This window comes from Girardinichthys multiradiatus, chromosome 19 (genome assembly GCF_021462225.1).
Source record: "Girardinichthys multiradiatus isolate DD_20200921_A chromosome 19, DD_fGirMul_XY1, whole genome shotgun sequence".
Taxonomy (NCBI): Eukaryota; Metazoa; Chordata; class Actinopteri; order Cyprinodontiformes; family Goodeidae; genus Girardinichthys; species Girardinichthys multiradiatus.
In genome coordinates this window covers 12,141,538-12,151,901 of record NC_061811.1, presented here as the reverse complement: position 1 = coordinate 12,151,901, position 10,364 = coordinate 12,141,538, and the positions used below count along the sequence as shown (strand labels likewise).

General features: G+C 43.9%; 1 protein-coding gene across 1 annotated transcript; it reads right to left on the bottom strand.

The window, feature by feature from the left end:
• Nucleotides 1-1,874: 1,874 nt before the first annotated feature.
• Nucleotides 1,875-4,324, bottom strand: arf6b (ADP-ribosylation factor 6b). Its single transcript, XM_047345344.1, has 2 exons — nucleotides 4,133-4,324; nucleotides 1,875-3,902 (listed from the first exon to the last, which is right to left on the bottom strand). Exon 2 carries the CDS (start codon nucleotides 3,294-3,296, stop codon nucleotides 2,769-2,771), a length of 528 nt encoding a protein of 175 aa, XP_047201300.1. The 5' UTR covers nucleotides 3,297-3,902; nucleotides 4,133-4,324; the 3' UTR covers nucleotides 1,875-2,768.
• Nucleotides 4,325-10,364: the final 6,040 nt, after the last annotated feature.

Here is a 10,364-nt window from a genome sequence, read left to right as displayed (position 1 = left end):
ACAGACTTTTAATCCCTCATACAGATGTGGCAGCATCACGCTGTGGGGATGCTTTTCTAGGTGTGAAGAAGCTGGTTTAAAGCACTTTTAATGAGATACTAGGAAAAACTGGCAGTTTTCTATGGCCTTAAGGAGCATAGATTAATACATCAAGGACCCTCCCCCACCTGTTGCTAAAACTACAATTGGCATGTTATGACTGCAGGCTGGCTGCTCAAGCAGATAGATCCACAAATTATATAAAATAAGCTGGTTATATATCTACACTGGTTCTAAGATAATGCAAAATTTAGTGGGTAATGCTTAGGTCTATGTATTAAAACCAAAGAAACAATACATAAGACTGGTAGTTCTATTAATATCAGTAACATATTTTTAAGCACCAGTAAAATGAATTGCTGCTTTTGTGTTTTTTAAACAATTAAGCTTGAATCTTTCTGTAAAAACTGTAGTATTCTTACTCTGCTATCATACTGAGGATCACATAGTGAAACCAATTCACTCCAAAGAGGACCCTTGGACGACAAGCTAAAGTGCTACAAATTTCCTTTGTGTAGTCACGTCTCAAGTTGAGACAAACTCAGGAAGTTGCAGCTGACAGCTCAGCACCAACCCAAGTGTGGCTCAGCACCAATATGAAACATTCGAAAAGAATTCACAGCTGAATACCAACTTTTCATGCAAATACGTGCACTTCTCTGTTGTTCTGAAAAAAGAACTAGCAACTGGACTTCCTGTTTTGCACATTTTCACTGAATGGGTTGGGAACAAAGGCCAGCTTTGAATCTAAGCATGGCTGTTTAACTATTCACAAACACTTGGTCAAATGGGACTCAAACACTAAGGGAGTTTGAGACCATTTTTTTTTTAATTATGAATGGTTTACTTTCAATGTTCTGTGTTCCTGAAAACACCATATATAAAACAGTTTCTGTAAGTTTTAACAATTTTAAGACTTATTTCAGTTTAAGAACTACATGAATTACACAAAGAAATGTTAACTTATCAGCTTTATAAATTACTTTTGATCAACTTGTCAAGTTGGTATTTGTTGACTTTGGCATGCGAATCTCTACTTCAGTATACTCTGATCTCAGGGGCTCCACAAATTTTACTCCACTACTCCCTGTTCCTAAGCTAAATCTTGGTAAATATGATCATCAGCTAGTAGTGGATAACACGAGGGAAGTTTAATTTAAATTTCCCTAAACAATAAATGCACAGATATTTAAAAAAAAACCTAGAGATGTAATAAAATTAAATGTAAGACCTATTGTGGAAAATTTGGACAAGTTTAGGATATTCTTTAAGGTTAAAATGAGATCAATGCTTTAAGATTACAGAAACATCTGGAAAATGAATGACTAAAACTTGCAGTTTTCATAAAATGCCAGAAAAAGTGCTACAGTGACCAGTGTTTTCTCTGGCTTAATGCAGCGCTGACTAACACAGAGCTTCTCCCCCCAACACATGTAGCTTTGCACTGAGGGTCAGCTGGCAGAAAGAAGGTTGCTACACGTTTCCCTCAGTTACAAGGCAGATCTGGATGTTTAAAAAAACAATACATTTCGCTTAACTTTTTCATCAACTAAAGTCCAGTACCTTCACACCAAAGTTACACAACTTCAACACCTTCTTAAAGTAAACAGTACATTCCAGAAGAATTACTTAAGGACAGGGTTTAGCCAACTACTGAAACCAAATGTTATAAAATACAAAGTCTTATGTGTTAGTAGTGGATAGTTTAACAAGAACGTTACCTAAATGTACAATAAACAATTTTTAGCTGAAACTGCGCAATTGTAAAAAGAAGACCCTGCAGACTCAATCAGGTAATGATCTAATCCTTAAAGGAAAAACAGAGACATAAACGATTTAAAATCACTTTTTTAATAAGACATTACAATGACATTGTTCTGTACATAGTTCCCCCAGTCAAATAAGGAATAAGAGCTGCACCACAGACTGTTGTTCAGCTCATTTCTTAACAGCTCTCTGTTCTGACTGCACCAACGAATGGACTCTGATGTAGGGTTAATGTACCTATGTACTCATGCTACAGATATAAGCTATCATATGGTGTCCCAATACTGAGACTAATCAGCTGTGGTATCAGATTGAGAGGTCAGAGCTGAGGTTACTGAAGGCCTGTTTGTTTAATAATCTGCACATTATAGTGAGACATGAAATCGGTCAATCATTTAATTAGAAAAGCCCATGTAATTGTATTTGAGGGGGTAAGGAAATTGTGTTTTAATCTGACTGCGACATGTAAACATGGGCAATGTGTTTTTTCCTTGCATTTACCCCAGTTTTTTTAATACCAGAGAAGGAAAACTATAAATCACAGTAATGTGTCCTTCAAGTAGGCTACATGACAAATTAAGAGCTTACTGTCAAAGTTCAACCCAATAGTCAAAAGGACTATCAAACAGCTCAATCCAAGAATGGCTTTAGGAGAAAAAAAAAAGATACAAAATAGAAACAAAAGAACAGGCAAAGGTGGTGATCTCTGTGGCTTTGACCTTAGAAACCAGTTAACTCCATATTTTCAAACAAGCCCAAGCAATAAAGAATGTGATTTATGCCTGCTAAAGAACACAAGCAAACTTTAAGCCGGCAAACCCAGTTAAAGATAAATTAGTCAAAAGATAAACGTAATAAAAATAAATTGAAATAATCAACTTTTCTTAAGCATTCTCATTTTGAAGAATAAATTGTTACTTGCAACATTGTAGTTTTGACCTAAAACAGTCAGCACTCAATCATTAAGACTTGTAATTTGAAGTTAACCATGTCAGACCCTCATACAGTCCATCACCTGTGGTCGCACAGGAGGGCTGAACATACCAATTCCTATCTCTGATCCGGGTCAATCCGAGCTTCTCTTGGATTTCATGTGGCTTCATGGCATCTGGAAGGTCTTGCTTATTGGCAAATATCAAGATGATGGCATCTCTCATCTCCCGGTCATTAATGATGCGGTGAAGTTCCTGCCTTGCCTCATCAATGCGATCCCTGTCCGCGCAATCCACCACAAAAATTAAGCCTTGAGTTCCCGTGTAGTAGTGCCGCCACAGAGGACGTATCTTGTCCTGGCCTCCAACATCCCACACGTTGAACTTGACATTTTTGTAGGTGACCGTCTCTACATTGAATCCAACTGTGGGGATTGTGGTCACAGACTGTCCCAGTTTCAGTTTGTAAAGGATTGTTGTCTTTCCAGCAGCATCAAGTCCGAGCATTAATATTCTCATCTCCTTGTTGCCAAAGATTTTTGAGAGCATTTTCCCCATTTTGAACTCTTGAGCATAAATACTTTGTTCCTAAGGAGAAAATATGATGTCTGGATGTTCACTTGGAATGCAGTTCACAATGCTTAGTGGTGAAGCTATAAAGTGATGGGATACTTTGTTTTCTAAGGATCAAAAGTCAAAAATACACACACATACACCTAAAAGTCTGTCTGGATCTTGTTAGGTGCAGGGGCATTTATGCTCAGATAAAAATGTCTTCCTGGCCTACACGCAACATGACACGATGGGACTAAGAACTTGGCAGCAGCTGTTGCAGGTCGTTCATTGTTCAGTAAAAATGGAGAAAAACATTTGTGATGAATGCAGGCCGCGATGAGTGGAAACTGCAGAGCAGATTCACTGTGTGGGTAAACAGGACCTCCAACAAAAGCCGCGATACTTGAAGAGAATTTCCTCTGCTCTTAGGATGTGGCGGTCCTTCTCGCCGGGTGCGCCCTTGTACTCTCCACTGCTGACGGGGAGAAACAGCAGCTTTACGTCGGCTCACACCGGGCAACTTCACCGCGCTGCTAGGGAATGACTTCGTAAAATATATCCCTGCTAGTTCGTAGGATGAAATCTTCCGTTCATGGAACTCCGGTCACACTGAAAAGAGATTTAGGGGAGGATCAGCCATGAAAAATTAGCCAACTATTGCTAGATTGCCTGTTAAGACAGCTAGTTAGCTCGTTATCTAGCAAGCTAAGCTACGTAGCTAACAGGAGTTAGCTGCAGTAAACTCATGGAATCACGGTAGAAAATGTGTGCTACGACAACAATATGAGAAGCGACACGTTTCAGGAGTAGGAGAGACGGGTTATAATTTAGTTACTTACCTATTTATTGCCCTCCAGAGTCGATAAATTGTCTCAGCTCTTGTCTTCCTCCTTTAACTGGAGCTATCCGCGCTGCTGCTGCTTCAACGGAAAGGTGTGGAACTGCATCGGGGGCCACTTCCTCCTGTCTGCTCCATTCAGCGGACACCCGCCGAGTCCTCCTCTGAATGTCTGACGCTCCGACTGGCTACACTATCATACAATATAACGAGGAAAACATTTCAAAAAAGTGAAAGTCATACGCAAAGTTATACATTTAGATTTACATATTTATTTGCAACAAATATTTCGTTTATCAGGAAATGTGTACAGTAGCCCAATAACACTATAATTTAAATAGAGAAATGTGGACTTACTTAAAAGTATGCCCTCTTACTGTACAGTAAATACACTTAATACTTCTTTGGGGAAGTTTTTTTTCTGAATGACTGCATTAATGCGAGGAGATCTGCATGTGAAACTTCATATTCATGAATAGGACTCATTTTACAATGCTTGGAGTGCTGCTGTTATTTGCAGTTACTTATTGCCTGTGCACATTTCTTTTTATTAAACTTTTCTATCAACCTAACTTTCCAGTGATGTGGTTGGAGTCAGCAGCTGAACAGCCAACCTTTTGGTGCTAGACAGCTGTCAAGTCAGCAGTATTCCCCATGATGTAGAGGTCATAAAATGGCCATAACATATTGTTGGATTAAAAAGCCTTGTTGTGGTCCCATGTAGTGCATTTTCCAAGAAGCTGCATTTTGCATTTTTATTAGCTATAAACCATAATAATTAGCTGTAAACTATTATCAAAATGAAAAAGAAATTTGCTAGAAATACAGTATATTGCTCTGTCTCCCAACAAATGTATGTATTGTGTTAATTTGAATTTTTGAAATACATTTTTGACAAAAATTTACTTTTGACTAAATTTAAATTTATTCAGATGCATCTCCATAAAATGTCATATCATGTAATCTTACTATTGCTTTTTAATAGTTGACTATTGGCATGAATACAACATTTAGGGTTTCTTGATCTCCATTTGGCAGGAACAGCCTTAAAAAAGAAGAAAAGTGTAAGAAAAAGTTTTCTGTGAACACTGGTGTCTCGTTTTGAATCAGAAAAAGTTTTGGATCTCAAAAATGGAAATAAATATCGTCAGTTCACCTCTGAGTGCGCCAATATCTAATTATATGAAGAGTAACATCTCCCCCTAGTGGCCAACGACTTTTTTTGTCCCATGTAACCAAATAGTGCAATTTAAGGCAAGATTTCAGAGGTCAAAGAAAGGGATCCACAGTATCACATTGAACCTGGATGGTGTCAAAATGTCTTCCTTAATGTTTCAAAAACATGGAAGGAGGAAAGCCCCCTCAAATTTTCCCTTATGGTAATTAAACTAAGACACATGAAGACATACTGGGATACAAGATATTAGGGAGGCTTGTAGTCAAGATAGCATTGTTGAATATTGCGATATTGATATCTATGCAGATTTTCTTTCTTCTACAGTATCATGATGTCCCCACTGCTATTTGTGAGGTCTAGTATTGTGGCCATGAAAATTTATATCAGGTAGGACAGGAAAATTGCATCCAATTGTCCAAATATATTATGGGCATACAGACCAGAAATGCACGGAGGAAGTGCTGTCACATGGGAATAAAGTATTATTTCCGTGTCCTGTAAAATGTCCATCAAGTAGGGTTGAAATTTTGGACAAGACTGCACATTGCGTGTGTAGGTAGCTAGTTTTCCTCTTTTACACTTAAATGTTTCAGATCATCAAACCAATTTTTAGATTTGACAAATAAACCGGAGTAACTTGAGTTTTCAAGTAATGATTTTATTTATTAAAAGAAATAAAAAAAGAAACCGACCTGTGCCTATGGTAAATGTAATGCCCCCCTAAACCTGACAGCAGGTTATGTCAGCCTTGGTGGCAACAACTGCCATGAAACATTTTGGATGATCTGGCAGTGAGTCTTTTGTGTCACTGCAGAGGACTTTTGGTCAACTCTTTGCAAATTATTTTTTATTTAGCCACATTGGAAGGTTTTTGAGCATGACAGCTCTGTTTAAGGCCATGCCACAGCATTTTATCACATTTATGCCCAGACTTTTACTAGGCCACTTCTTAAGCTGAATAATATAAATTGCTGGTTGAGAAAGTTTAATTATTTACACTGTCCCAAGTACACTTGAGCTTTGGATCATTATTTTGCTGCATAACCCAAGTGTGCTTAAGGTCATTAACGTATGGCCTGTTATTCTCCTTCAGGATTTTCTGGTCGAGAGCAACATGGTTCTATCAATAACAGCAAGTTGTCCAGGTCCAGAAGCAGCAAAGCTGCTCCAGACCCTGGCGCTACTACAACAGTGTTGTATTTTTCTGAAATGCTGTTTTAGTTTTACACCAGATATAAAGGGATGCACCCTTCCAACAAGTTCCACTTTTGTCTCATCAGTCCACTGAATATTTGGTCTTTGGAATCATGAAGACTCGTACTTGTACTCGTCGTCTTCTGCTTATCCGGGACCGGGTTGCGGGGGCAGCAGACTCAGCAGAGACACCCTGACATCCCTCTCCTCAGACACCTCCTCCAGCTCCTCCGGGGGGAGCCCAAGGCATTCCCAGGCCAGCCGAGAGACATAATCCTTCCAGCGTCCCCTGGGCCTCCTCCCGGTGGGACGTGCCTGGAACACCTCCCGAGGAAGGCGTCCAGGAGGCATCCGGTATAGATGGCCGAGCCACCTCAACTGTCTGCTCTCGATGTGGAGGAGCAGCGGCTCTACTTCGAGCCCCTCCCGGATGGCCGAGCTCCTCACCCTATCTCTAAGGGAGTGCCCGGCCACCGTATCGAGAAATCTCATTTCAGCCGTTTGTATCCGGGATCTTGTTCTTTCGGTCATGACCCAAAGTTCATGGCCATAGGTGAGGGTAGGAACATACAGGAATTGGACAATGAAACTGAAACACCTGGTTTTAGACCACAATAATTTATTAGTATGGTGTAGGGCCTCCTTTTGCGGCCAATACAGCGTCAATTCGTCTTGGGAATGACATATACAAGTCCTGCACAGTGGTCAGAGGGATTTTAAGCCATTCTTCTTGCAGGATAGTGGCCAGGTCACTACGTGATACTGGTGGAGGAAAACGTTTCCTGACTCGCTCCTCCAAAACACCCCAAAGTGGCTCAATAATATTTAGATCTGGTGACTGTGCAGGCCATGGGAGATGTTCAACTTCACTTTCATGTTCATCAAACCAATCTTTCACCAGTCTTGCTGTGTGTATTGGTGCATTGTCATCCTGATACACGGCACCACCTCCAGGATACAATGTTTGAACCATTGGATGCACCTGGTCCTCAAGAATGGTTTGGTAGTCCTTGGCAGTGACGCGCCCATCTAGCACAAGTATTGGGCCAAGGGAATGCCATGATATGGCAGCCCAAACCATCACTGATCCACCCCCATGCTTCACTCTGGTTATGCAACAGTCTGGGTGGTACGCTTCTTTGGGGCTTCTCCACACCGTAATTCTCCTGGATGTGGGGAAAACAGTAAAGGTGGACTCATCAGAGAACAATACATGTTTCACATTGTCCACAGCCCAAGATTTGCGCTCCTTGCACCATTGAAACCGACGTTTGGCATTGGCATGAGTGACCAAAGGTTTGGCTATAGCAGCCCGGCCGTGTATATTGACCCTGTGGAGCTCCTGACGGACAGTTCTGGTGGAAACAGGAGAGTTGAGGTGCACATTTAACTCTGCCGTGATTTGGTCAGCCGTGGTTTTATGTTTTTTAGATACAATCCAAGTTAGCACCCAAACATCCCTTTCAGACAGCTTCCTCTTGCATTCACAGTAAATCCTGTTGTATGTGGTTCGTCTTCTTGGTGGTATGCTGACATTACCCTGGATACCGTGGCTCTTGATACATCACAAAGACTTGCTGTCTTGGTCACAGATGCGCCAGCAAGACATGCACCAACAATTTGTCCTCTTTTGTCACCCATAATGTTGTGTGCATTTCAATATTTTGAGCAAAACTACATTCTTACCCTGCTAATTGAACCTTCATACTCTGCTCTTACTGGTGCAATGTGCAATCAATGAAGACTGGCTACCAGGCTGGTCCAATTTAGCCATGAAACCTCCCACACTAAAATGACAGGTGTTTCAGTTTCATTGTCCAACCCCTGTAGACCGACCAGTAAATTGAGAGCTTTGCTTTTCGGCTCAGCTCTCTCTTCACCACAACAGACCGGCACAGTGCCCCCATTACTGCAGCAGCCGCACCAATCCGTCTGTTGATCTCCCGCTCTATTCTTCCCTCACTCGTGAACAAGACCCCGAGATACTTGAACTCCTCCACTTGAGGCAGGAACTCCCCTCCAACCTGAAGAGGACAAGCCACCCTTTTCCAGTCGAGTACCATGGCCTCTGACTTGGAGGAGCTGATCTTCATCCCAGCCGCTTCACACTCAGCTGTGAACCGCCACAGCGCATGCTGCGGGTCTTGGCTAGAGGGGTCCAGCAGGACCACGTCATCTGGAAAAAGAAGAGACGAAATCCATTGGTCCCCAAACCAGACCCCCTCCGGCCCTTGGCTGCGTCTAGAAATCCTGTCCATAAAAGTTATGAACAGGATCGGTGACAAAGGGCAGCCCTGGCGGAGTCCAACATGCACCGGGAACAGGTCTGACTTAGTGCCGGCAATGCGGACCAAACTCCTGCTCCGCTCGTACAGGGACAGGATGGCCCCTAATAAAGGGCCCCCGATTCCATACTGCTAGAGCACCCCCCACAGGGCATCACGAGGGACACAGTTGAATGCTTTCTCCAGGTCCACAAAACACATGTGAACCGGTTGGGCAAACTCCCATGAACCCTCGAGTACCCTGTAGAGGGTGTAGAGCTGGTCCAGTGTTCCACGGCCAGGACGAAACCCACACTGCTCCTCCTGAAGCCGAGGTTCGACTATCGGCCGGACTCTCCTCTCCAATACCCTGGCTTAGGGAGCTTTTTAACCACCTCGGTGACTTCAGCCTGGGTGATGAAAGAGTCCAACCCTGAGTCCCCAGCCTCTGTTTCCACCAGGGAATGCATGATGGCAGAATTGAGATCCTCGAAGTACTCCTTCCACCGCCCAATAATGTCCTCAGTCGAGGTCAGCAGCCTCCCACCCCCACTACAAACAAGTGTTGGCGAAGCACGGCTTCCCCCTCTTGAGGCGACGGACGGTTTGCCAGAATCGCTTCGAGGCCAACCGGTAGTCCTTCACCATGGCCTCACCGAACTCCTCCCAGGCCCGAGTTTCTGCCTCGCTTGGCCTCACGGTACCCGTCAGCTGCCTAAGGAGTCCCACATGCCAACCGCAGCCGATAGGACTCCTTCTTCAGCTTGACAGCATCCCTTACTGCCGGTGTCCACCACCGGGTTCTGGGATTGCCGCCGCGACAGGCACCGCAGACCTTACGGCCGCAGCTACGGGCAGCAGCATCCACAATAGATGCGGAGGACATGGTCCACACGGACTCCATGTCTCCAACATCCCCCGGAATCTGGTCAAAGCTCTCCTAGAGGTGGAAGTTGAATATAACCCTGGCCGAGGGCTCCGCCAGGCCTTCCCAGGTGACCCTCACTATGTGCTTGGGCCTGCCAACTCACCACCAGGTGGTGATCAGTGGACAGCTCAGCCCCTCTCTTCACCCGAGTGTCCAAAACATGCGACCGAAGGTCTGATGATACGACAAAGTCGATCATTGACCTCCTGCCTAGGGTGTCCTGGTGCCAAGTGCACTGATGGACACCCTTATGTTTGAAAATGGTGTTCATTATGGACAAACCGTGACTAGCACAGAAGTCCAATAACAAAACACCACTCGGATTCAGATCGGGGAGGCCATTCCTCCCGATCACGCCTCTCCAGGTGTCACTGTCGTCTCCCACGTGGGCGTTGAAGTCCCCCAGCAGAATAATGGAGTCCCCGGGAGGGGCACTATCCAGCACGCCTGACAGGGACACCAAGAAGGCCAGGTACTCCACACTACTGCTCAGCCCGTAGGCCGAAACGACAGTCAGAGACCTGTCCCCAACCCGAAGGCGCAGGGATGCGACCCTCTCATCCACCTGGGTAAACCCCAACACGAGACGGCTGAGCTGGGGGGCAACAAGCAAACCCACACCAGCCCGCGGCCTCTCCCTGTGGGCCACTCCAGAGTAGAAGAGAGTCCA